This window comes from Sminthopsis crassicaudata, chromosome 2 (genome assembly GCF_048593235.1).
Source record: "Sminthopsis crassicaudata isolate SCR6 chromosome 2, ASM4859323v1, whole genome shotgun sequence".
Lineage (NCBI taxonomy): Eukaryota > Metazoa > Chordata > Mammalia > Dasyuromorphia > Dasyuridae > Sminthopsis > Sminthopsis crassicaudata.
Genome location: NC_133618.1, coordinates 57116590 through 57142789, shown reverse-complemented (window position 1 = coordinate 57142789; position 26200 = coordinate 57116590). Strand labels below are relative to the sequence as shown.

General features: G+C 37.4%; 2 protein-coding genes across 3 annotated transcripts in view; one reads left to right on the top strand and one right to left on the bottom strand.

The window, feature by feature from the left end:
* Positions 1-25639, bottom strand: HSDL1 (hydroxysteroid dehydrogenase like 1). Of its 2 annotated transcripts, XM_074286353.1 has the most exons (6): positions 25521-25577; positions 17413-17539; positions 6386-6620; positions 4610-5055; positions 4193-4420; positions 1-1518 (listed from the first exon to the last, which is right to left on the bottom strand). In XM_074286353.1, exons 3-6 carry the CDS (start codon positions 6603-6605, stop codon positions 1420-1422), a joined length of 993 nt encoding a protein of 330 aa, XP_074142454.1. In that variant the 5' UTR covers positions 6606-6620; positions 17413-17539; positions 25521-25577; the 3' UTR covers positions 1-1419. The 2 variants fall into 2 exon arrangements, with proteins under 2 accessions (XP_074142454.1, XP_074142453.1); XM_074286352.1 differs by lacking the exon at positions 17413-17539 and having other exon boundaries at positions 25521-25639.
* The window catches only part of DNAAF1 (dynein axonemal assembly factor 1), a 36849-nt gene continuing 36208 nt past the window's right edge, over positions 25560-26200 (top strand). The window contains exon 1 of the mRNA XM_074286349.1: positions 25560-25762. The gene's annotated coding sequence lies outside the window, so the exon portion shown is untranslated. The remainder of the gene's footprint in view (positions 25763-26200) is intronic.

The following is a 26200-nucleotide window of genomic DNA, read 5'->3' as shown; positions in this document are numbered from 1 at the left end:
TCATGATTCTTAAATAATTTTACCAGGCTTATGAATATGCAATATATCTTCACTGGACTCACAAAATTAAATGCAGAAGTATCAATACGTAAATAATAACAATACTTTACATTTGAATAGAGTTTCACAGTTTGGACAGCACTGGATGGTTTTCACAACAAGAGTTTTCAAACAGGATACTATGATCTAAACCAAAAATATCACACACACATTTCAGAACTAACCCTGTCTAAGCAGTTTTAGTCTTTTTACTCCAACACAATTTTCATTTTATTCATTACATTCATTGCACAAACTAAGATTACATTTCTAAATCTGTTATGATTTCGTCAGATAAAATACATAGTACATAATTACTCCACATTTTAACTTCCTCAGCAAACAATTTTGTTTATACCAATAAGTGCTATTGGAACTGATTATCACCTAGAAAATTGTGAGATAATTTTCTTTCTAAAGGGCAAGATTTCAGTAAAAAAAAAAAAAAAAACCCACAAAACACTAAAAATCATTGTATTATCCAAAAGAATTGTATAAATTAAAGAAATGCTCGCAATACTTTATAATGTATTTGCAGCTCTGGCAAAAGGTTAGTTCCAAAGTAGGTAAGAACTTGACAGAAAGTAGTAACTTATACTTTCAGACTTATACAAGGTCACAAAACTAGAGAAGCTTTTCTTTTGTGATGGTTTAGTTTTAAAAATACATGAAACTCCCACTCAAAGCCATTTTATATATATCTTTAACTAATTTGCCCGTTAGTTATAAAGTTGCTCATTTAGATCTCACCATTTTCTAAATATTATCAATTTTCAAACTTATCTAATACAATTCTGTTTTTGAATGGAAAAGCAGCAATTTCATCAGAAGAAATTCAAATGACAAAATCTATGTAATACAATACTCATAGGTAATTGGATTTCTACAGCTACTAACACCAGCCATTTTAAGCTTCAAAATAGTTTTTTAAACACACCTTTTCCAGTTATTTTTAGAAGAGAAATTACAATTCTTTAACAAAACACATGACCACTCTTAAAACAATAAGATTTAAAATGAAAAGACCCGACAAGTCAAATTGTGAACATTTCAATTTCAGTTCATCTTGGTTCATAGCACAACACTGACTCACTGACATAGTTTTTCCTGTAGCTTACATAAAAAAAGGAATACCCAACTCTAGGCTTCCTAAATCAGTTCTCATCACATTCAATATCAAACCCTGTGCCAATGCCTTCAGGCAGCTTCCCAGTATTCTTTAAAAGTATCATGTCTGCTTTATCAATGATGCAACAATAAGGTGCTAGCAAAATAGTTAAGAGCAAATACACATTTAAAATGAAGTGTTGTTCTTCCAAAGCTCTGAATACTGTAGATTCACATAATTTGGCAAGACTTTCTAAGATGACATATCCAGGTTCACAATCTATGGGATAAGGCCTCATGACGCAAGGAATTGTTGATAATATTTGCTCCCCAAGCCCAGAGCCATTCTGGCATATACTGTGCAAAAAGAAACTAAAAAGAAAAAGGAGAAAAAGTTACTAACAATATTAAAACCCCTCAAAATTACAATTATTACTAAAAGTACCAATTATTAAAACCAGAATATTCATCAGTTCTTACCAGTTCCAAACACTTCCAAAACACTAATCAAATAAAATATTGTAAAACAGAACATTTCCAGAAAATACTGATTCAATCCTGCATTTCTTTGCATATACTGATAGATATCAAGGATCATCACCATCTAGAGCCTCAATTTCATTTATTTGAAAAGTTTAATCTTTCATTAACATCCTACTTTGATGCTTTATTATGGTATACTGATGAACCTGAATTATCAAGATTATGCCAACCAAGTATAAAAAGTGGTAGATCTGAAGCTGAAGAAGCTTTTGGTATAAGTCAGGCGTTAGATTGAGTGTCTGTCTGTCTTCTTAAGACCAGCTCACTAAGCTAAATGCAGAGATACTTTTCATTAAAAATTTGGTCATTACATAGTAGATTGGGGACAAGAGCAATCTGTTAAAACAATTAAGTGGTCTGCAAATTTATGTTTGCTCCCCATACAGTCTTTGAATTATGAGGAAATCAGATGCATTGAATATTTAATTCAATGGCACCACTACTGCAAAATCACAAGATGTGTACATGCAACATTTCTCTTTAATAAGAGGCCATTTTTGTTGAATTCTTTATAATTTCAAGACTTGACATATTTTGAATTAAGTGCATTATATATAATAGAAAAGCTGTGTTTATTTTTCAAATGCTTCATTTACCATATTATATATGTAGGGTAATTAAAACGATTAAAGAAAAATATTTATAAATTTTCTTTTATCTGAATTAGCAGAAATTCCAAAATTTCATGGCACATCCTTTGAGAAACACAGGCATAGAAAAGTGGCCAACTACATGAGTAGAGCTCTAACTCACTTGACAAAACTATGAATCCTCAAAAGTATTAAATACTAAAATAAAAAGCTTAGTATTCATCCCATTGATAAAAAACAGAATATAGACAACTTCTTCTACTAGGTCTATCTTTTGGAATGGATACAAATATCTAGGACCAAGTAGATGAAAATACATACAAGTTTAAAATTGGATAAAAACCTCTCCTGCTCTGCCAGTCTGTCCTAACTAAAGCATGCTTTTAGCTTCAACTACTGAAAAATAGTAGCAACATTTCCTAATTTTTATAATAATTAATCCTGGAAAAAAAAACATGTATTAAATTGTTTTACATCAACTCTATGCTAGAATGTGTCTGGTATATTTTATTAAATAAAACAGGTGGAAAATCAGACATAAGAAGGCTGCTCTTTTCCTGCCAAACTTGTATCATGTTCTGAGGTAAAAAGTAATATTGCTCAATAGATAAAACTAATGATTTTGCCAAGTATAAGAAGAAATGCTTTCCAATCCAATATTAATAGTTCATCAAGGTCAATGCGGTTATAATTGTTCCAGATTCCCTTTATATCAGCATTGCAGGCTAGAACCATTTCTTCACTTTTACCTCAACATCTAACATAGTAAAGATCAGGCTGGCACGCTATAATGCTGACACCCTAAAAGTCAAATATAACCATGACTAAGATATGTCTTCTAATTTTGCTTCTATTTAAAACATATCTACCATGAAAGCTAAAGATATTTGGGAAGGAATATAAAAACTTGATGCCTTCTCTACCTAAAAGAACCCTAAAAGCATAATACTCTTGTATATACTACATTAGAAGAAATCCAAGCTCATGATAAAATCATGCATGTTCTTTCCCAATATTTAAAATATTCAAATTCTGAACTATTTCATTATTTACAAAGATCAAAAGATCTAAGTATTTTAAACATGTTCCAATATATAATTTTTATCCTTTGCCTCTTGAAAATGCTACAATATTTTGTACAAATTTATCCTTATCAAAATCTTCAGAAATAGATTTTTTGCAGGTTTCTATTGTTCAAACGAACTTTTAACCTCCAGTACCCACTTCTATAAGCATTACCAGTTACTAGGTAAGATTTACTGGCTAGATACCAATGTAGATATTTAGCAGTTTTTACAATTAACTTATAATTAAATATGCTAATACTTCAAGAATCTGAAATTTCATCAGTGTTGAGTACTACATTCCTTGATGTGGACAATTATCCCTTTAGAATGTATACATAGGCCTTCAGTCATTGTGTCTTTAGAACTCTGCACCTTGCAGACAAACTAGTGATGAGGCCCTGCAGCATAGGAAGGCTCTCCTTAAATGACTGACATTTAGCCAGTCCATCACTAGGCCTATATTCAAAATATTTTCAGGTTTATAGGAACTGCCAGGGCACGAAAACCCCTGGCATTATTTTTTGAGAATCTAAAGATCACCTCTACATGACAATATGGTATCAAATTAAGATGTGTTTTCTTCTGTTATTTACATTTATGTACAGAAGCGCTTTTTGTCTTTAAAATCTTATATCCATTTTCATTTTCACCAATCTTAATGCAAATATTGCAGAAGGAATTTTCTGTAACAACAAAAAACCACTAGAGAAGCCAATGTAAGAGTCAATTAGAGCTTTCTGTGTCTCAACATTAGCTTTCATTTAAATTTTAATTTGTTTATGAATCATTCAAAAAAAAATAAAGGGTATGCTGATTTACATAAAATAAAATTCCCATTATTTTTACCTGAATTGAATGAAACCAGTACCCTGTGGTCCTTTTTGAGATTCCAAGAGTTGCAATTGCATGATGTGCATATACTTTTGGTGATGGCACCAACCAAGAGCAGCCATGTAGAAAGCTCCTGCATGCTTTTACATTTGTAGCTACAGAGAATGGAATTAAACTCTGTACAAAAATTCCTTTAGAAGCATATTCATATTGCAATGCTCTGCTGAAGTGGTCTAAATAAGCCTGTTTATAAAAAGAAAGAAAAAAAAAGAAAAATTTATTTCTTGTTTTTCATAAGGAAAAGAGTAGGTAAGAGCACTCACAGCTACAGTCATCAGAAGGATAACAAGAGGACTTTGCAATCACCAATCACATGATTACAGTATTATATTTTATGCTAGGGCTTTCTCTCCAGCCCACAGTGACCATCACCTTTGACGCTGAGTATGCAGTCATCTGGGGTGTAGGTTTGCAGCAGGAGCCAGAGGAAATGTTCACAATTGCCCCCTTTCTTCTTGCCACCATCCCTGGCAATACTATATGGACCATCAAGCTGGCAGCCGCAATGTTGACGTCGATAATGTCCCACAGTTTTTCTTCAGAGACTTGAGTAAAATACTGTGGGTAGGGATAAAATACTCCAACATTATTCACCAAGATACCAATGTCTCTGTCCTGTAAAGCCTCTCTAATAAGTAAGTAAATTCCACGGCCATTAGAGAAGTCTGCGACTATAATCTCTGTCTCAACTTTGTAGGTCTCAGCTAAGGTTTTGGAAAGCTTGTGCAGCTTTTCTTCATTCTGGCTGATGAGGACAATATTGAGACCCCGGCTTGCTAATTCTTCAGCATAGGCTTTTCCAATACCATCTGTGGCACCTGTGTCAGAAAACAGAAAAGGAAATACAGCATCTCAGTGTTTTTACCTTGTGGTATGCAGCATCTGGCCTTGAAACCAACAAGCAAAGATAAAGAGAATTATGGAGGAAAAAAGATAGAAGGCTTGAAATCTTATCTCACATTATACTATAAAGTGATAACATGCTAATAATATATAAAGAAATGTTTGTCAAACGCTTAGATGGAACAAAATTAGAACATTTACAAAGTTTTTGATAAAATTTATTTAAAGTTAAACTTTTAACTGACTGGGTAACATTCCATGTATTTCAATTTTTAAAAAATTTCAATAACTCATACTGATTGTGCATATCATAAAAACAATCTTTCCTACATTGCAACAAAGTGATTCCCCAAACCCAAAATTTTATAAACGTGAGGCAGTAGCCAACAATCGTTTTAGAGAATGAAAGGAGTTAAATTAAAAGAAGAATTATATGAGAAACTGCATAATATTGTGGGAAATAGTATTTAAAATAAAATTAAAATAAGGACTGAGGATATCCCGTCCCCCCCTCCCCTCCCCATCCCATTCTGATTCTGGTTCTGCAATCAGCAGGCAGCTAGGTAAACATAAGTTCTTTTCTTTCTCTGAGCTCAATGTGCTCAGTTGTAAAATGAGATAACGGGACAGGATGTGACTGAAGTCCTTTCCAGTTTTTACATTCCATTAAAATATTTATTAAAAACAAAACAAAACAAAAAAACCACCTTATTTTTCTAAAAAGGGAGTAGAAGGGGAATACACAAAAGAGAAAAAATATGCATGTAAATACACATGGCTTTTTAAAAAAGTATTTTCCTGTTAAAATACAAAATTAGTTCAAAATAGACTTCTAAATAAGATAGAGAAAAGAACCTAACCCTTGACTTCTTTGGTCTAGGGCAATGGTTTCAAACTCAAAACAGAAACAGATCAAATTGATTTAGAAAACCACAAATCAATGCTATCTATATTGTAAAGGCTTTAACATTTTCCAATTACATTTTAATCTGGCTCTGACCACTTGTGAATGAGGAATAGAAAACTCCTAGGTAAACAAATTCCCTTTTCCAATGAGATTGATACCTTCTCTGCATCTGACTGTATCAAAATTCTCTAGAAACCTGAGAGAGTAAGCCACTTGCCTTGGGTCACACAACAATATATCAGAAACAGAACTTGAATTTATATTATCCTGCCTTTAAGGTCAGCTCTCTACCCATTATATCATACTTTTAAAAAAAACTCTAATTTAAAATTAAGATATGAAATAGCAACTTAATTTTAAATGAAAGTCAAAATACTACTAATAATTTAATTTCTTACCACTGACAACTGCCCATCTTCCATATTGCTTAATGAGATCTGCTCTGCTCACCAATCTAGGGATGAAATGCAGTCTGATCAAGCTGTAAAAGTCACATATGATGGTGATGCTTTTTCTGGCAGTATACCAGGCTCCAACCAAAGCTAAAGCTTCCATGTAGCAATTGCAAGACCGGGCAATCTCCCTGTATAAGAGGTAAAAACTGTCAACAGCAGCCATGGCCAACAGAGAACCCTGGAAAAAGAAAGAAATAAAAATTATTGATAATAAGAAGAGCACCTCTGCCTAATTAATTTAACATGCATGTTTCAAACTAGAAAGACATCATCTACTTATGGGAAAATGAGACTGTAATTCTTCAGCATGAAAGTAAAAATGATTTTGCAATATGTACCTAGCCCATGGAGCCAGTTCATTTAGAGTCTGATTACTTCATAATTAGTCTTCAAAATATTTTTCTTTCTAAAGAGGTAAAATTATTTAAAAAGTTACTTAAAATTGAAAGTGTGAAGCTTACTGCAGAGGCATCTCTTCTCCCCAAAACAGTGAATCAAGGATAAATCCTTGCTCTGGAATTTAACATGAGGAGGAGGAAAGATGTGGTTATCCTTATTAGAAAAACTATACAAACCCAGTATAATTTTTATTTACTTCATGAAATGGCATTATTCTTCTTCTAATAGGGAAGGCAATGTTATTACTGCAAATAACAACTCCTACTTATTTTAAAGCTTCCTTTTCTCACAAGAACACTAGGAAAGCATAGTACACCTCCTACTGACTACATTTTATAGAGCAAACAAGCAAAGGTTTGCTTAAGGTCACCAAGTAAGTCTCAGAGCAAAGATGAGGATCCTAGAACTCTCCTGACTTAAAATCTAGCCTTGTTTTCATTCCTCCTCCTATCCCTCATCCAAAAGTGGTAGATCTGGAGTCAAAAGATTTGAGTTCTAACCTCAGATCCACATCTACCTGTGTGACTTGAGGTAAATCATGCAAGCTCTCTGAGCTTCAATTTATTTCTAAAATAAAAGGGTAACACTAGATATTTGTCTGAGAGCTCTTCAAGCTTTGAAACCAATGATCCATAGTTCAATATTCTCCAAAAGTACATTTGTAAATCTACAACTGAAAAGTCATGTAAGGGAAATAAATTTCAGAACAAAAGCATAATTAAAATCATACTTAAAATTTAATACCTTAATGTTAATCAGAATAATTTTCTGATAAAATATTATAGTGCCTGTAGAGGGCTGAAACTCTGTATGATTGATTTAGTCCTACAACAAGCTTACCTTTTCTCACAAGAACACTAGGAAAGCATGGTACAACTCCTACTGACTACATTTTATAAAGCAAACAAGCAAAGGTTTGCTTAAGGTCACCAAGTAAGTCTCAGAGCAAAGATGAGGATCCTAGAACTCTCCTGACAAAATCTAGCACAGACTCAGGGAAGACAGAGGACTGGAGGCTGGAGCTCAAGCTCCCGGCCTGAGACAGAGACCGTGGTGGTGGTCCTCCTGCTTCCTCCACAGAAACCAAGACTCATTCCAGAGGACCTCAAGAAAGCTAACCCGGGCCCCAGGCAAGGAGATAGACTGTGAAGGAGACAATAAAGATATTTGGACTTTATCTCTGGCTATTCTCCTGGTGATTCCTTCTGCTGAAACGAAGGCTGGTCCAGAGACCTCCAGAAAACTAACCAGAACACTACAAGTGTCAATTCCAGGTCACGTGAGAAACAAGATGACAGACTAGACATTTTCCTATCTCCATGTCCTCTCAAATCTTTCCAAAACAAAAATTATGCTTCAAAGCAACTTAAGCTGTTACAAAGGTCTAGGACACTTAAAATCCCAAGGCTAAAAAAATCCCCAATTCAGGAAATGATGTTCACTGATCTTAAGCTCATCCAGAATTTCTTTGCTACCTCCCAAGAGCAGACTCAAGGACGTGATACAGGGTTACCAAAAAACCTTACTCCTACCAGTCTCCTTCTGTTTTTCTAGTGCCACAGAGATCTGGGCACCAGGCTATAGAAATTTCCTTGGGCTCTGAAATCCTACTTGGCTACAACCCTTCAGGAGGAAGAACTTACTGGGGGACTGTAACCTGAAAGTATTAGGACTGCAAAATAACGAACTGCTGGTACTAAGGAATAGGGTAGGTCCCTAGAACAGGCCATTGCATATAGGAATCTATGTAGCACTTTACCAAGCCAGCCCACTGTTAGAACCATTTCTACCCTCTTAACAGTCTCATATACTATAAATTGCCCAATATGGGGGAAGGCTGAGATACTCTGAGATTCAGACATGAGGCAATCACAACCAAAAGAGAAGAATTATAACTCAGGAAATGAATGATTAGGAAAATAAAGGGGTAGTGAAGAATGAAAGTACCAAAGATTTCAGCAAGAAAACTCAAAGATCTTGAATATGAAAAAAGTAATGACAGAAGGTTATATTAAAATATCATAACAAATTCAAGCATCTATCAATAAATACCAAAAAAAGGAAACAATCCAACATCTGATAAGACAGAAGACCCTGTCAAATTTGAGGGGTCTTCTGTCTTATCAGATATTATAAAATTTGAGGAGACATGAAGCACAACACACCATTCCTGAGTAACTTAAGTCAAATGAGAACCATGAAAGCAAAATTTGTCCTACATAGCAAAAAAAAAAAATAAAAAAAATAAAAAAAATTAGCAGAATCAAAGAACTGGAATTTGCAATGGCAAAAGTCTCACCAAAGAAACAAAGAATAAATTGGCTATACAGATACATAAAGTGAAGAACAATCTAGAAGAAGTCTCACCAAAGAAACAAAAGAAAGAACAATAGATTGGCAATGCAGATATATAAAGTAAAGGACAATCTAGAAGGACGTTAGAAAAAACCAATAACATTAAAAAAAAAAATTTAGGTTCACTATGCAGGCAAAACATATTGATCTCCAAAAAAATACTGTGTAAACTTAAGAATCACCGGTCTCCAAAAAGAATTTAAGACAAAAATTCTCAACACTGTAATGAAGGAAATAATAGAAGAGAATTGTCCATAACTTCTGAACATAGAAAATGAAATTCCAATAGAAAGGATTCGGATCATCTCCTGAAAAAAGCAAAAACAAAAACAAAATCCAAGACAGCAAACTCCATGACATTTATGGTTAAATTTTAACAATTCAATTCAGAAACAAGAAATTCTAAACCATCAGAAGAAAAACGTGATTTCACAAAGAAAAAGACATTTGAATAATGCAAAACTATTGTGTCCAACACAAAAGAGAAAGATAGCTAAGGGAGGGAGGGAGGAAGGGAGGGAGGGAGAGAGAGGGAGAGAGAGGGAGAGAGAGGGAGGGAGGGAGGGAGGGAGGGAGGGAGGGAGGGAGGGAGAGAGAGAGAGAGAGAGAGAGAGAGAGAGAGAGAGAGAGAGAGAGAGAGAGAGAGAGAGAGAGAGAGAGAGAGAGAGAGAAGGAAATAAAATGTCTTCCAAAGAGCAATGGCATCCAGAATACAGCCCATGAAAATATGAGCTTAACCATAAAGGAATCATAATGGATAAATGATAAGAAATAAGAATTTGAAACATTTATAGCAAGAAAACCAGAATTGAAGAGATTATTTGCTTCTTGAACACCCCAAAAAACAGAGATGCAGGAGTAGTGAATAAATGCACACAGTAACAACATCAGGATCACAATAGAAAAACTTTTTATTGTACATAAGGAGACAGGTGAAGGTGAAAATCCAGTAAACCGAACAGTTAAAAAAGCAGACAGGGTGTGTTATGAAGAGAACCTGATGAAACCTTGACTACAGGTGAATGCTTCTTTTGCGGAACTACATTCAGTATAAAAAGGTACATTAAAAGGGGGGGGAGGAGTAATGTCAATGTGTGTAAGAACAATGTGTGTGATATATCTGGGCCAAATCAAGGGCTAGCAGAGAGATGGTCAGTGAGGGAGGTGAGGAGGCCTGGAAGAATGGGTGCTAGAAAAGTCCAAGGGGGAGGGAAGGAGTTGGAACCCCCAGGGGAAGAACAGCATATGAGGGAATGGTACAGTACAGACACAGGAAGGAGATATAGGGAGTGGGAGAAAAAAAAGGATCAACCAGAAAAAGTATAAATCAATGGTAGAAGGACTCTATCATGGGGCAGTGTCTTCTCTGATTTCTCATAATAACTGGCATTTGTTTGGAAAACCTAAATGATACCCTGAACACTTTGGTTGCATGAAGAACACAGAAAAAAAGAAAGAGAACAGATAATTATGAGGGTTATAAATCAGAGAATAAGTGTTGAGAGGAAAGATAAAGAGAAAATGAATAATGGAGAGAGAAAAATTCTTTTTGGAAAGGGGCACCAAAAAAATGAAATTTTAAAAACTAATGAACAGGACTAGCCAAAGGGAAAAAGAGGAAATCTACTTGAATGAGAAGAAAAAAGAAAAGGAAGAAATATATAGCCAGATAAAAGCAGGAGAGAAAAAGGGAAGAAGGGAAGAGGACTGAGGAAGCAAGTCCAAGAGAACAGTACCACCTTAAAAAAAAACTAACAAAGGTAAAGGAACATAAAATGGTGTTTATATCAGGAAAAGAAAAACTTAATTTTTAAAAAATTATAAAGGCGGATGGAAGAAAATGCAAATCTGACTCAATTTTAAATGTGAATGAATTAAACTGTCCCATAAAATAAAAAAGTGACAGATCAAATAAGAAAACAAAATCCTACAATCTGTGACTTACAAGAAATATATTTTTAAAAAAGATAAATATAAAATAAAACTGAAAGTATAGGGGGAAATTATTATTCATCAAGTCAATTCAGAAAAGCTAGAGTTGTCATGCAATCAGACAAACCAAAAACATTCAAAAAATAAAATGAGATTAAAAACAAGAAAATTACATCATGTTGAAAAGAACTACAAAGACTCAATATTACATAAACTTCTAAGTTCCAAATGCCTCAGAATCTAAATTCATAAAAGAAACATTAATCAGAGCTACAAGAAGACTGAAAGACAGGAGATGTCAACATCCCTCTAGTAGTTTTGAATTGGATAAGTAATAGAAAAACAAAGGAAAAATATGGAATCAAACAAATTTCTGGAGAAGAGTTGAAAGATTTATTTATTGGGATCTTTCTGGAACACAAAGGAATATATTTCTCTTTACTGAATCAAAAGTTTACAAAAGACCAGAAATATTGAAAAGAAATGTAAAAGGAAAGAATAATAGTCGATACATCTTTTACAGACCTAGATACAATAAAAATACAATTCAGGGACCACAAACAAAAGACACAACCCCCAAAAGAGACTTGACTTAATGAAATCTTAAATAATAGAGTAGGTCAAAAATCATAGAAGCAATTAATAACTATAAGAGAAAATTATAGAAAATAACAAACCAACATTTCTGGGCCACAATGAAGGCAGTCATCAGGAGGAAAACTGTATCCTTCACTCATACATAAACAATATTGGAAAAAAAAAAAAGGGTGGGGAAGGATAATTGAACTGAATATGGAAGTATATAAATTAGAAGCAAAAAAAACAAAAACACAGAAATTACAAAACTTAAATGCTTATTCTTTGAAAAGACTATTAAGTAGCAATTAAGGTGAAATCACAGCAAAAACAGAAAAAATCAAAATAATCAAAATACAGTTCTGATATGCACACTTATATACTAACAAAACTGAGATTAGGAAAGGAACTCCTTTAAAAACATAAAATATTCAAACTATGAGAAGACCAGATATAGATGTTAAATAACTCAATCTTGGAAAAAGAACTAGGTCTAATTATATAAGAGCTATCAGAGAGAAAAAAACCTCCTAGTTCTGATAGATTCAAAGAATTCTACTAAACTTCCACACAGCAAAGTTTGACGATTAAGAGAAGTTATTTTAATCAAGGGGAAAAGTTGCTTTAAGATAGAAAAAGCCAGTGTATATTTGTAAACAATGGTGTAATACTCTATTATAATAATTAGCTCACTTTAGTATGAAAGACAATATAATAGCCCCACAGGTCCATGAGATTCTCTCTTTAGTTTTAGGAGTTATTTTAGATCAACAACTATGAGTTTAATCACAATTGCTCCTTGTAAGTAGGATTACTAACATTTAGGCAAAGATTGGACAGTGTCTAAATGTGACTAAATTTACACTCAAATCTCTCCCTTCAATCTCTGACCTCTTCATGGTAACTTCAGTTTACTGTAACCATTTGGGTAACGAAACAGTAGATTACATTTCAGTATCTGTAGACAGACAGCAACTTGGAGGAGAGCATTCCTGGGAGTACTCTTGGTCCAGGTCTTCTTTTCTGAAATGTCTGCAGTGTAATAACTTTCTTCAGTGGGTTTCTTTATGACATTATTCATTTTTACTATTGCTCTTCAAGAGTGTTCTTGCCATTGCTCCAACTTTCCAATTCTAATTAACTTGAAACTTAATACACAACTCAGAAAGTACTGAAAAAAAAAATCCTTGTTCAGTTTTCTGATCTAGTTTCATTTCATTGTCATTAAGTGTATTTCAAAGGCTCCACACTTAATCTAAGGTCTATGTGAGTGAGACTCATTAATTGGTCATCTTATCATTTAATTTCAGTGATTTAAATCCAGTCTAAGTATGAAGAAAGGATAATAGATGACAATCCTGGGAGATAAAGAAAACAGAAGAAACTAGATAGGGTTATGAGAATATTCTCAGAAAGGAAAAAGAACACTTCTTTCCCTCAGAGAGGAGGCTGTGGAGAGAAAAGTGAAGAAAAAGAAGTTTTTGAAATGGTGAGGTTGATGTGGCTAAATGCTGTGATCCTTCAAAGTTACAGTAGCCTGATTTTCATAGAATTATAGAAGTCTATAACTGGTAGGGATTTAATTAACCCTATTCTGATAATATCTATAATATCTATCAAAGGATAGATCTATCAAATATCTATCAAAGGATAGCTATGTAAAGGAGCCAAATAATCTTCACTATATCAGAAGGAACCTTTGACACATTTAATACTATGCATACCAGCCTTAATCACTGATCATTGAACCCAGATTTAAGACTGGGAAGGGGAACACACTTTTTTTCTAAAACAGTTTATTCTACCTGCATAATCCTGATTAAGTTTTTCTTACCTCAGGGCCAAATCTGTCTCCAGAGGTAACACACTTGCTCCTGCTTCTTCTCCCTGGGGCTAAACATATGAAATCCAAATCTCTCTCCAAAACCACAACTTTAAATAGATGAAAACAGTTATCAGGGCCCTCAGGTTTTCTCCAGGCTAAACATGTCCAGATCCTTCAGCAGTTTTTCAAATGTAATGGCCTAAAGACATTTTACCATCCTGGCCACTTTCTAGCTTACCAGAGTCCTTTCCAGAACTGAGCACAACTACCAGTGAAAAGGGCTGAGCAGAGTGGCTACTCATGGGGGCGATAGCCCCTTTAAGAGTCCTTGTTTGATCTCTAACTTCCTTTGGGACTGATTTTGATTTTCAAGATTTGGTCAAGCTAGTTTGGGTTGTATCCAGCCCCCACCGGATCTGAGCTGGCTTGGGTTTTCAGCCCCCAAGATCTGCTCAGATAGCCCAACTTCCCCCCCCCATCTGGTGGGTTCTGGCCTTCCAGGAATCAACCTGGGCTCCACCCATATGCCCCTTCAAGCAGAAAAAAACAGCCAAGGTGGAATCATCCCTTGGCAGAGAGTTGAGACATGCCAGCAACCATGCACAGACTCTCTGTCCTGCCGCTTTCGGTGTCTTCTCTATCTAATACCTTTTACTAACCAGACTTTAACCTTGCTTCCAAACCTTGCAATAAACCTCTTTTTAATCAATCTAGGTTTTCAGGCCTGTAAATTCATTTACAGGAGACTCTCGCCGCCACTAGACCCGATTTAACTTTGTATCCTTGTGCTGAATCCTAAGGGGGTCGCAGGGGAGCCTGTACCCCAATCCTGCCACTAGACCTCAATTAATCTTAATCGTATTGAGGTATATACCTCAACATTAGGTATTTACCTCATCATTTGTGTAGCGAGCTGTCGTCTCCAGAAGCTGCTGGATCGCTCTCTGGGAAGAGATCTGCTGTGTCTACTCAAATCTCTCAGACAGATTCTTCTTCCTGTAACGAACCGTTGTCTCCAGGCAGTTGCTGTTAACTCTTGTCCAAAGAAGTGACTTCCCTTCCTGCAGAGAGCCCCGTCAAGCCTGATGCAATTCAGAGTCTTCTTCTTATCTCTGGGAGTCCTCTCTTTTATTCTCCCAGAGAATGGGCGTGGGATAATGCAAGGGCTTCTGGGAAGAACCACCTCAGCCAATGAGCCTACTCCTTCCATCAAGTCAACCTGAGTTCTCACCTTGTAATTGTCCAACCTGAATTCTCACCTCATCACTATCCAGACAACCTCAGTTCTCACTCAGTAATCCTAACATCTCCCCCTTTCTTTTGATTTAGAACATAGGACAGTCATGACCTTGAAACATAAATCCATCAATATGGGAAGTATTACAAATAATTACATAAATTACATAAGCACATAGTAACATAGTAACATAATACATGCTAGAAGTATATGACAAATAACATAATCAAATAATCATAAATTGAAAATTTATAAATGTCCATAAGTCCATTGTCCATTAGTCTCATCTTGTGTGAGGAAGTCCAATGATTCCTGCTGGTTTTTAAAGTTCTTTAACAGTCTTCTTATTATCCATGCTCTTTCAGTGTCAGATGTTTCTTAGATCTTCTCCTTTATTTTGAGGTCTTTCTCTTTTTCTGTCTCTCTGGTTCTGGGTCAGAGAGACTGAGATCTAGATCGGAAGCTTTTCCACTGGAATCAGGACCGTGTCTGTCCCTGTTCGGACGCCAAAATGCGAAGGTCTGGTCTAGCTCCTCTTGTCAGGATAAGCAAAAGTCCTTGCCCCACGTTGGGCGCCAACTGTAGCGAGCTGTCGTCTCCAGAAGCTGCTGGATCGCTCTCTGGGAAGAGATCTGCTGTGTCTACTCAAATCTCTCAGACAGATTCTTCTTCCTGTAACGAACCGTTGTCTCCAGGCAGTTGCTGTTAACTCTTGTCCAAAGAAGTGACTTCCCTTCCTGCAGAGAGCCCCGTCAAGCCTGATGCAATTCAGAGTCTTCTTCTTATCTCTGGGAGTCCTCTCTTTTATTCTCCCAGAGAATGGGCGTGGGATAATGCAAGGGCTTCTGGGAAGAACCACCTCAGCCAATGAGCCTACTCCTTCCATCAAGTCAACCTGAGTTCTCACCTTGTAATTGTCCAACCTGAATTCTCACCTCATCACTATCCAGACAACCTCAGTTCTCACTTAGTAATCCTAACAATTTGGTTACCTGTTACCTCATCAGCTATGACAGTGATTAAAGCGCTCACCTTAGAGGTAAGAAGACATTTTTCAAGTACCTCTTGAGATTTATCCATTTGCCATATTTGGAGGGAAAAAAGAAAAAGAAAGTGAAAAAAGTATTCTTCTATCTGCACTCAGATGTTAGGATTACTGCAATTTGTATCCTAGGTCTAGGAATGTTGTTTTCATACAAGTGACTAAGTCTCTCACAAAATATTACCAGTGTTCTATGCTTGCCTGGTCCTGCTCACCTCTATTTGCATCAGGTCATATAAGTCTTCCCAGGCTTTTTTGAAACTATTCTGCTCTTCATTTCTTACAGCACAATAATATTTCATTAATTAATCACATAACACAACTTGTTCAGTCTTTCCCCAAATGATGCAGTTTACAATTCCTTGCTTCCAAAAAAGAATTGCTATAAATATTTCTGTAAAATAAATCCTTTCCCCTTTTCTTTGATCTTTGGGTTATATATCTAGAAATATTTAGAACTTTTTTCAATGAATATAAAGAGGAAAGCAAGAATATTCAAGAATATTCACTCTCCCTATTATATGATTAGTTCTGGAAATGCTAGCAATAGCTATAAGACAAGAGGAAGAAATTTAAAAGATATATAAATCTGATTGCTTATGATATGACAGTTTACTTGAAAAACCCCAGCAAATCAGAAAAAATAATGAGACAATTAGTAGCTTCAACAAAGCTTCAGGCTACAAAATAAATGCTCCAAAATCAATAGCATTTCCATATAATAATAACAAAATATAAGAAGCAATAGTAGGGAAATCTCACATCAAATGACTATAAAATATCTCAGAAGCAACATTCCAAACCACTCAAAAGATTTCTATAGAATCAATTACAAAGTACTCCTTAAAAAAATAAAGAACAACCTGGAGAAATATTCATTACTCGTGGTAGATTGTGGTAATATAAAAAAAAATGAAAATATTGCCAAAATTAATTCATACTTTAAGTGCTATTCCAATAAAATTACCAAGGGGATACATAAAGAATTTGATTTTTAAAATGACGAAATTCATTTTAGAAAGAAAAGTTCTGCAATGCCAAGGGAAATGAAGAAAATAAGGACAAAGGGGAAATAGCACTTCCAAACTTCAAACTATATTATAAAGCAGCGATTATCACAACCATTTTGTATTGGTTAAAGATTAGAAAAAGACCAATAAAACAAACAAAAGGGATTCAGGAAACAGAACTCAATAACTCAAGGTCTAATGAAGGGAAAAACAAATTACATAAGAAAAAAAATTCCCTACAGATACATGACCTTAATATTAAAGATCATACTATAAAAATAATTGGAAGAGAAACAGATCATTTATCTCTCACAGCCATAGGTATGAGATGAAGTCCAACTAAACAAAAGATACAGGCAATTACAAAAGATAAAACAGATAACCTCAATTTCTTGAAACTAAAAGTTTCTACAAAGAAAGTGTTGGAGGGGATGTGGGAAAATTGAGAAACTAATGTATTGTTGGTGGAGTTGTGAACTGACCCAACCATTCTGGGGAGCAATTTGGAACTATGTCCAAAAGGTTATCAAACTCTGTATATCTTTTGATCCAGCAGTGCTTCTACTGGACATAAAAAAAAGGAAAAGTACTCACATGTGCAAAAAAATGTTTGTAGCAGCTCTTTTTGTAGTGGCAAGGAACTGGAAACTGAGTGGATGCTCATCATTAGGGGAATGACTGAAAAAGTTATGGTATATGAATGTTATGGAATATTATTGTTCTGTAAGAAAAACAAACAGGATGATTTTAGAAAAGCTTGGAAAAAATTACATGAATTGATGCTAAATGAAATGAGTAGAACATTGTACATAGTTACATTAAGATTATGTGATGATCTACTGTGACAGATTTGGTTCTTTTCAACAAGGTGACTCAGGCCAATTCCAATAGACTTGTGATGGAGCGAGCCATTTGTATTCAGAAAGATGGCTATAGAGACTGAATGTAGATCACAAAATAGTATTTTCACCTTCTTGTTCTTTTTTTCATTTTTTCCCCTTTTTGATCTGATTTTTCTTGTGCAGTGTGATAAATGAGAAAATATGCTTAGAAGAATTGCACATGTTTAAACCTATATTGGATTACTTGCTGTCTAGGGAAGGGGAATAAGGAGAAAGGAAGGAGAAAAATTTGGAACACAAGGTTTTGTAAGGCTGAATGTTGAAAACTATCTTTGTATGTATTTTGAAAATAAAAAGCTATTAATTTTTTTTAAAAAGAATCAAGTCTATCACAGTTGATCATCATATAATCTTATTGTTGCTATGTACAGTGTTCTCTTGGTTCTAATCCCTTCACTTAGCATCAGTTCATGTAAGTCTTTCCAAGCTTTTCTAAAATCAGCCTGCTTGTCATTTCTTACAGAACAATAATATTCCATTATATTTATATGCCATAGTTTATTCAGCCATTCCCCAACTGATGGGCATCCACTCAGTGCTACAAACATTTCTGCACATACAGGTCTCTTTCCTTCCTTTATGATCTCTTTGTGATACAAGCCCAGTAGAAACACTGCTGGATCAAAGGTATACACAGTTTGATAGCCCTTTGGGTATAGTTACAAATTGTTCTCCAGAATGGTTAAATCAGTTCACAATTTCACCAACAATGTATTAGTGTCTTAGTTTTCCCACATCCCCTCCAACACTTACCCTTATCTTTTTCCTGTCATCTTTCTTAATCTGAGAGGTGTGAAGTGGTATCTCAGAGTTGTCTTTATTTTCATTTTTTCTAGTCAATAGTGATTTAAAGAATTTTTTCATGACTAGAAATGGTTTTAATTTCCTCATCTGAAAATTGCTAATTTAGTATCTTTTGACCATTTATCAACTGGGGTATGTCTTGTATTCTTATACATTTGAATCAATTCTCTATTTCCTGAGGTCTTTTTCAGGAATATTGGCTATAAAAAAAAAAAATTTCCATCTTTGTGCTTCTCTTCCAATCTTGTCTGTGTTTATTTCATTTGTACAAAAAAATTTAATTTATCAATCAAAATTATTCCTTTTGCATTTAATAATGTTCTCTACTTCTTTGGCCATAAATTCCTTCCTTCTGAGGAAGATCTGAGAGGTAATTATGCCCTTGCTCTCCTAATTGGCTTATAGTATCCCCTTTTATATCTGAATCATGGACTCATTCCACCTTATTTTGCTATAGGGTATTAGGTGTTGGTCAATGAGTAGTTTCTGCCATACTATTTTTCAGTTTTCCTAGCAATAATATAAGAAATAAAATAGTGAGTACTTATCTCAGAGCTGGAATCTTTGGCTTTATCAAACACCAGATTACTATAGTCATTGACTACTGTTGTCTTGTGAACCTACCCTATTCCACTGACCCACTATTTTATTTCTTAGCCAGTACCCAAATGGTTTTGATGACCGCTACTTTATAATACAATTTTAGATCTGGAACAGCTAGGCTACTTTCCTTTACATTTTTTTTCATTACTTCCCTTGAAATTCTTTACCTTTTGTGCTTCCAGATGAATTTTGTTATTAATTTTTTTCTAGCTCTATAAAGTCATTTCTTGGCCGTTTGATTGGCATGGCACTGAATAAGCAGATTGATTTAGGAAGAGCTTGGCCTACCATGAGTATGAGATAGTCTTCTAATTGCTTAGCTTTATTTGTGTGAAAAGTGTTTTGAAATTGTGTACATATAATTCCTGGCTCTGTCTTGGAGGGTAAACTCAGTTACCCAGTTATTTTAAATGGGATTTCTCTAGCTCTTGCTGCTAGACTTTGTTGTTATATAGAGAAATGGCAATGATTTATATGAATTTAATATTCTGAAACTTTGTTAAAAGTTGTTAATTATTTTCTAGTAGATTCTCTAGGATTCTCTAAGTATACCATTATATCACCTGCAAAGAGCATTAATTTTGTTTCCTCATTATCTGCTCTAAATCCTTCAATTTCTTTTTCATCTCTTATTGCTAAAGCTAACATTTCTAATGCAATACTGATACAGTGGTGCTTCTAGTTTAGCCCCTTTATTTATAATGCTTGCTGATTGTTTTAGATGGAATTTATCACATTAAGGAAAAATCCACTTACTCCTAAGCTCTTAGTGTTTATCAAATTTTGTCAGAATTTTTTTTTAATCTATTGACATGATAATAATCTGTTAGTTTGGTTATTTATATAGCCAATGCTATATACTGGCTATATATGTGGCCAATGCAGATAGCCTTTCTGATATTGAAATAGCTTACATTGCTAGTATAAATCCCACTTGGTCTTAGTGTATTATCCTGGTTTTAAGTTGCTGTATTTTATTTAATTTGCTAACATTTTATTTAAGATTTTTGCATCAATATTCATTAAGGAAATTGGTCTATAATTTTCTTTCTGTGTTTTGGCTTTTCCTAGTTTAGGTTTCAGCATTATATCTATGTCTTAAAAAGAATTTGATAGAACTTTCTTCCCCTATTTTTTCAAAATAATTTACATAGTGTTATAATTGTTTTTTGAATGTTTGATAGAATCCACTTGAAAATCCATCTGGCCTAGGAGAGTTTTTTTTTTTTTTCTTATCGAGTTCACTAATGGCTTGTTCAATTTGTTTTTCTAAAATGGGACTATTTAAGTAATTTATATCTTCATCTGCCAATTTAGCAATCTATATTTTTGTAAATATTCATCCATTTCACTTAGATTATCAGATTTACTGGCATACAATTGGGCAAAATAGCTCCTAATTATTGCTTTAATTTTCTCTTCATTGATGGTAAATTTACCTTTTTCATTTTTCATACTAGCAATTTGCTTTTCTTTTTTCCTTTTTCTAATCAAATTAACCAAAGGCTTATCTCGACATTTTTTACAGAACAATAATATTCTACTGCATTCACTTATTCAGCCATTTCCTAACTGATCCGCACCCACTTAATTTTCAATTCCTTGCCATCACAAAAAAGTGCTGGATTAAATGTTCTCTTAAGAGAACATTTAGTCCAACCTCATTGAATGAAAAATTTTTCCTCTGTCCTCTGCCCTCTACCCTTCTTAACCTCTCAAGCTTTTTGATACTGTTAACTACCTCTTCCTCCTTCCACACACTGTTTCCCCCATATAGTTCTCTTCTGGGTCTTCTACCGCTTATCTGACTACTCCTTGTCAGTCTACAAGTATACATGAATTTATTTTTCCCTCAATATAACTCTTCCTAATAATTTCCCTCTTTCTACTGAGCATCTTCCGCAGTCATTCACCCTGTCCCACCAATATAAGTGAGTCTCTACCAGAATTTCCAGGATAAAAACTCTACAGAGAATCTTATAAGAGCAGTTTCTAATCATAAACTTGTCTGCTCTTTAGAATTAGAATTATGTTTCCCATAAAAACATAGCATAACGAAGTTCCCTTAAACATTGTCATTTTTGTTTGAATTAGAATAAATTTGGAAGTGATAGCTACTACTACTACTACTAGTAGTTAGCATTTTCCTATCATCTCAAGACTTGCAAAGAACTTACAAATATTATCTCACTTTAACCTCCTACTACTCCTGAGAAGTAAATGCTATTATTATACCTATTGTTAATAATGGGCAAAGTAATGTTAGACAGTTAAATACATCGATACAGTTACATAAATGATTTGTCCAGGCTCACACAGCCAGCACAAAAATATATCTGAACTCAGATGAGCAATCTAAAGGCCAGCTGGAGAAAAGAAATGACCTGCCAAAGATCACCTAACTAGGTAGGAGCAGAAATGAGTTACAAGATACCAGGTATCTTAACTCCCAATTCATTTGTCTTTTTATCACATTCTGGTTATTTTTTCCTGTGCAGAGAGAGCAATACAGAACTAATTTCCCAATTTTGGGGGTTATATCAACAGAGAAAACGTAAGGCTCATGACCAATTCTACTGGTAGGAAATCCAAATTTTCTAGGCAAGGTAGAAAGTAGAAAAAAAATTGCTATAAAATCTGTATGAGACAAAGTTCTGGAAAAAGAATCACTGAGGATTTATCTTACCAAAAAGAATTTTTAAAAATAGCAAAGAAGTCAAGCAGAATACAATGAATATTTTCAAATTTTTTTAAAAACTTGGATTAAAATGAAGAAACTTGATGGCTCCATCCTTCAAACTCCTCACTTACAAGAGAACGAAAGAAAAAAGGTAGCCTTATCTTAACTAGACTGAGTAACAATTATTCCAGAGGGAAAGGAATCAAAGGTAAGAGAAACTATAAATATAATAATGTTTCTTAGAATTCTTAAAAAAAACTAGAATCCCCAACAATGTTCAAATAGTGAGTTTTCAATGTACTTGAATGGATGTAAAAGGATAAGCTGCAGGGTTGGGGGGAGATGGAAAAGGAAGGAAGGCAGTTCCACAACAAGCCAGGCACTTCAGTGTATCCACATGATGTTAAGATTGCCAGAGGAATGCCTCCCTCCCTCCCCCTCACCACAGCCCTAAGCGTTAGCTTCTCCTAACATCACACCTGCCGGCTCCTCTCACTAATGGCCATCCCATGGCCAAGCAGAGCAAGTCTCCTTCGATCCCTCCACATGCCAGTCTTCAAATCACTAACGCTTCTCTTCTTCGGGCTTACTCTGCCCATTTCCCCCTTCCCCATGACATGAGCTCAAGGCCCATCACCACCCCACCGCCCTGCTCTGCAGACTCCACACCCATCATCGTCCTCCTTACACTGAGTGGTCCACAACTAAACACAATGCTCTGGATGAGGCCTGGAAATGGCAGAGTACGAGGGCCTTCAGCTCCCATTCTGAAGGCCAAACCACTCAATGCAGCCCAAGATTCAATCAGTTTTTTTGGCTGGCAAAGCCAGTGCAGACTCTTAATTGAGCTTGCAGTCCACTAATATCCTCAGATCTTTTTCAGGACATCTTATACTTGGAAAGCTGAAAATTTTATATCCAAATGTAAGATTTTACATTTATCCCTATTTAATTTCAACTTATTAGAATTCAATCTAACATTCTAGCTTGTCCAGATCTCTTCAGATTTTGACTGACATCCAATGTGTTAGCTCCCAACTTTCTGCAATTCTGATAAGCATGCCCCCATTTGTCTGTATCCAAGTCATTGATAAGTATGACAGAGCTCAACACAGAATCCTGGGATCTTCTGATGGAGATCCAAAGTGACTACAGTCTAGTCATACCCACTCTATTAAATCTAGCCTGCCAATCAGTTCTGCATTCATATGGCATCTTCATCTTCTCCACAAAATAGTATGTTATACTTGATCAAAAGCTTTGCTAAAATTTAAATAACTTCTATATCCTCAGCATTCTTGTTTCCTAGCTTAGCTAGTTTCAAAAAAAAAAGTCAATGAAGAAAAACTGCCATGAGCTACTCTTGGTGAAGTTACAACAAGTCTTTTTCCTAGATGTTTCCCAATAATTTCATTAATAATCTACTCTAGTATTTTCCTAACAATCAAAGTCATCTTAACAGGCCTGTAATTTGATGGCGATGTTCGCTTTCCTTTTCCAAAACTGGCACACGTTTGCTACTCTCCGATCTTGTAGCATCCCTGTACTATGTGTCACGTTCCTGGCCCCCATTTCTAGAATGCCTTTCTACCCTCCCCCACTAGTCTTGGCCTACAGACACCCTACTTTGTGCCCTACATGAAGTCTTCCTTTAATCAATCCAGTCCCTAAGTCGAAGTCCCCATAATGGTTGTCCGTGATAACTATTTTGAGTTTATAGAACTATAGGATTGTAGGGAAAAGGAAATGTAGAGGCAGCTTCTAGGATCATAGTCTCAAGCTCTGAAAGATCTTTCTAGTGCAGCCCATTCACTTTTCAGAGGGAACGGAGCTCACAGGGAAGTGGTAATAACAACATGCGCACCAGTTCCAATCAAAGCAGGCCTGGGATTCAAACTCAATTAAATAACCATCACGATGCTTACTCAGTCTTTGATGCCTCATTTAGAGCCAGGGGGCCAGGCTTTTTCCCTTACCATCCAGTACAGTGCTCCCCGTAGTCGGGCCAGTCAATCAATATATTCAATGAATAAACTTAACATCACTTAATGAGGTACACTGGAAGAAAACCCTAATCATTTCAGTCATTTTCTCAACCTCTGTGTGGGAACTTTTAAGGCAAAAATACAAGTTCTCGGGATAGCCGGGCTTGCTGATTTTTCTTAATTTCCCTTTGCCAGATTTTGATGTTATCGGTGACTGGGAAGGTGGAGACACAATGGCCTATTTATCTAGTGGAAAGAGTAACTGGATCAGAGGTTGTGAGACCTGGATTCCAATTGCAGAGAAGACACACCACACCACGGAGGTGAGTCATTTAGTTCTTTGGTTTTCTCTATTTGTGAAGTGGATTTAAAGAATAATAGCACTTTTCTCCTCCCAAAAGGTATATTGTGAAAAAAAAAAAAAAAAAAGAAAAGAAAAGAAAAAGAAAAAAAAAGAGGTTAAATATACCATAGAGGAATATCTAATTAAGAAACCAATTTTTTTTTATCTATCATCAATAAGCCTGCATTGAGATGATACTGAAAATTATTTGCAAAATTTTGCAAATTCTAAGAAATGCCAAACTGGTGCATTAGCATGTTTTCCTTCTTAAAGTCATTTTTAAACTATAAAAATCTCAATATAAAAGTACTTTTTAAAGATTAAGAACTAAGAGGCTCACAGAGGTGAACCACGGAACCTGGGCCCCTGAACCTGTTAGTGACCCTTGGGGGTGGTTGGGGGGGGGGAAGGCCCTGAGAACTGTGCCGTCGGCAGCAGGCTCTAGGCCGAGAGGCTGCGGAATGGTCGGGGGGGGAGGGGCAGCCGGGGTCTCGATGCTGGGGAGCTACAGCGGGCTGAGCCAGACTGGCACAGACAATGGGAGAGGAGCGGGGTGGCAGCGACGCCCGCCCCGGGGCCCAGGGAGAGGGGGCGGGGCGCGGACTCAGAACCACGACCGGGATCAGATTTTGGAGTGGGGACCCCCCCACGAGGAGGGGCTGGCGCCGGACCCAGGGGGGCACGGAGGGACGGGGCCGGGCTGGGAGTCTCCGCAGGGACGACGCCTGGGGGGGATCCGGGAGAGGAGGCTCTGGCGAGGGCGGGGCAGAGGGATGAGGGTACCATCGGGGAGCCCAGACATTGACGGGGCAGGATCGGGATGCAGGAGGGCAGAGGGCGCAGGCCGGGGGGAGCCAGGGCTGGGGAGGGACGCAGGCAGGTGAGGGAAGGGAGGTCCTCGGAAGGGGCGGGCCGGCACCAGAGCTAGGGCTCGGTGAAGGACCCGGCTCCGGAGAGGATGGGGGAGGGGCTCGGGAGAAGGTGGGGAGGGGGGTGTCCTCAGACCCGGAGCTCGGGGGGGGGGGGGTCGGGGCAGAGGCTCAAGCGAAGGAGGAACGTGACGCGGGGAAGGGGAGCTCAGGAGGAAGTGGGGGTTCGGGCAGAGAGAGAAGGCACGGGGGTAAGACTCGGGGCGCGCAGAGAAGGTGGGGGCTCAGGCCCGGGAGGGGGCCGCGGGGCGGGCGGAAGGGAGGGAGGGGGAGTAAGATATGAGTAGGGGTCGCTCCGGAGAAGGTGGGGGGTTCGGGCGGGGGAGGGAACGAGAAGTGGGACGGCCAGGAGAGGGGTTCAAATGGGGGAAGGGAGATGCTCGGGCAGGGACGGGCCCGGCGGGAGGCTGAGGTACTGGGGGGCGGGGGCCCTCGGCCGGGTCGCGCTGGCCTTACCTGCAGCTACAAGGGGCCCCTCCAGCCGCGGGTCCTGCCAGTCCGGGGATAGCGCCACGCCCAGCCGCGCCGCGTCCGCCCGCGCCGCACCCCCCACGTGACCGCGGCCCGCGCGGGGCGGAGCCGTTGGCATCACTGGGCCGATGGGGCGCGCGGCCGCGGCGGTTGTCTAGGCGACCTAGGAAGCGTTAGGGCGCAGCTGCGGCGAAGCCACTGCTGCCGGGAGGAGGCCGAAGTGAAAGGTTTGGTCCCCTGCCCGCAAAGGCTCAGGGACCCAAGTGGCCCCGGAGGGGCTGGGCCGCGCCGGGTCCGAGCCCGGGGGGGGCGGGCAGAGCCCCGCTCTACTCCCCCCTCAGTCCGAGGCGCGCCGGGAGAGGGAGGGGGCAGGGCCCCCCCGGGGAGAGTCTCCCGGAGGGGAAAGCGCAATGTCCGCTTTTCTGGTCCCCCCCTTTAATGGTGTTGTCTTGAGCTAGTCGGTTCTCCTCCCTCTGCCTCGGTTTACCCATCTGTAGAATGGAGGGGCGGGAGGGGGCGGCTGAACATCTTGATGGATAGCGGGTCTCCATGGGAACCGCCGGATCTGGGGAAAACTTGCTAGACCATAAAATCTGCCTTCGGAGTGTAACGTTTAAAGGGGGGGGGAATTTTGGAGGAGGAGCAGCGCCGGCTTGACCGCCGCG

Bases quoted from the DNA above. Each gene is read 5' to 3' on its own strand.
- HSDL1 (XM_074286352.1), bottom strand. From the start codon at position 6,605: ATGGCTGCTGTTGACAGTTTTTACCTCTTATACAGGGAGATTGCCCGG. The intron at 5,056-6,385 runs GTAAGAAATTAA...TTTCTGACACAG, and splicing joins AAGATGGGCAGTTGTCAGTG to GTGCCACAGATGGTATTGGA. The intron at 4,421-4,609 runs GTGATGGTCACT...TTTTATAAACAG, and splicing joins CTGCATACTCAGCGTCAAAG to GCTTATTTAGACCACTTCAG.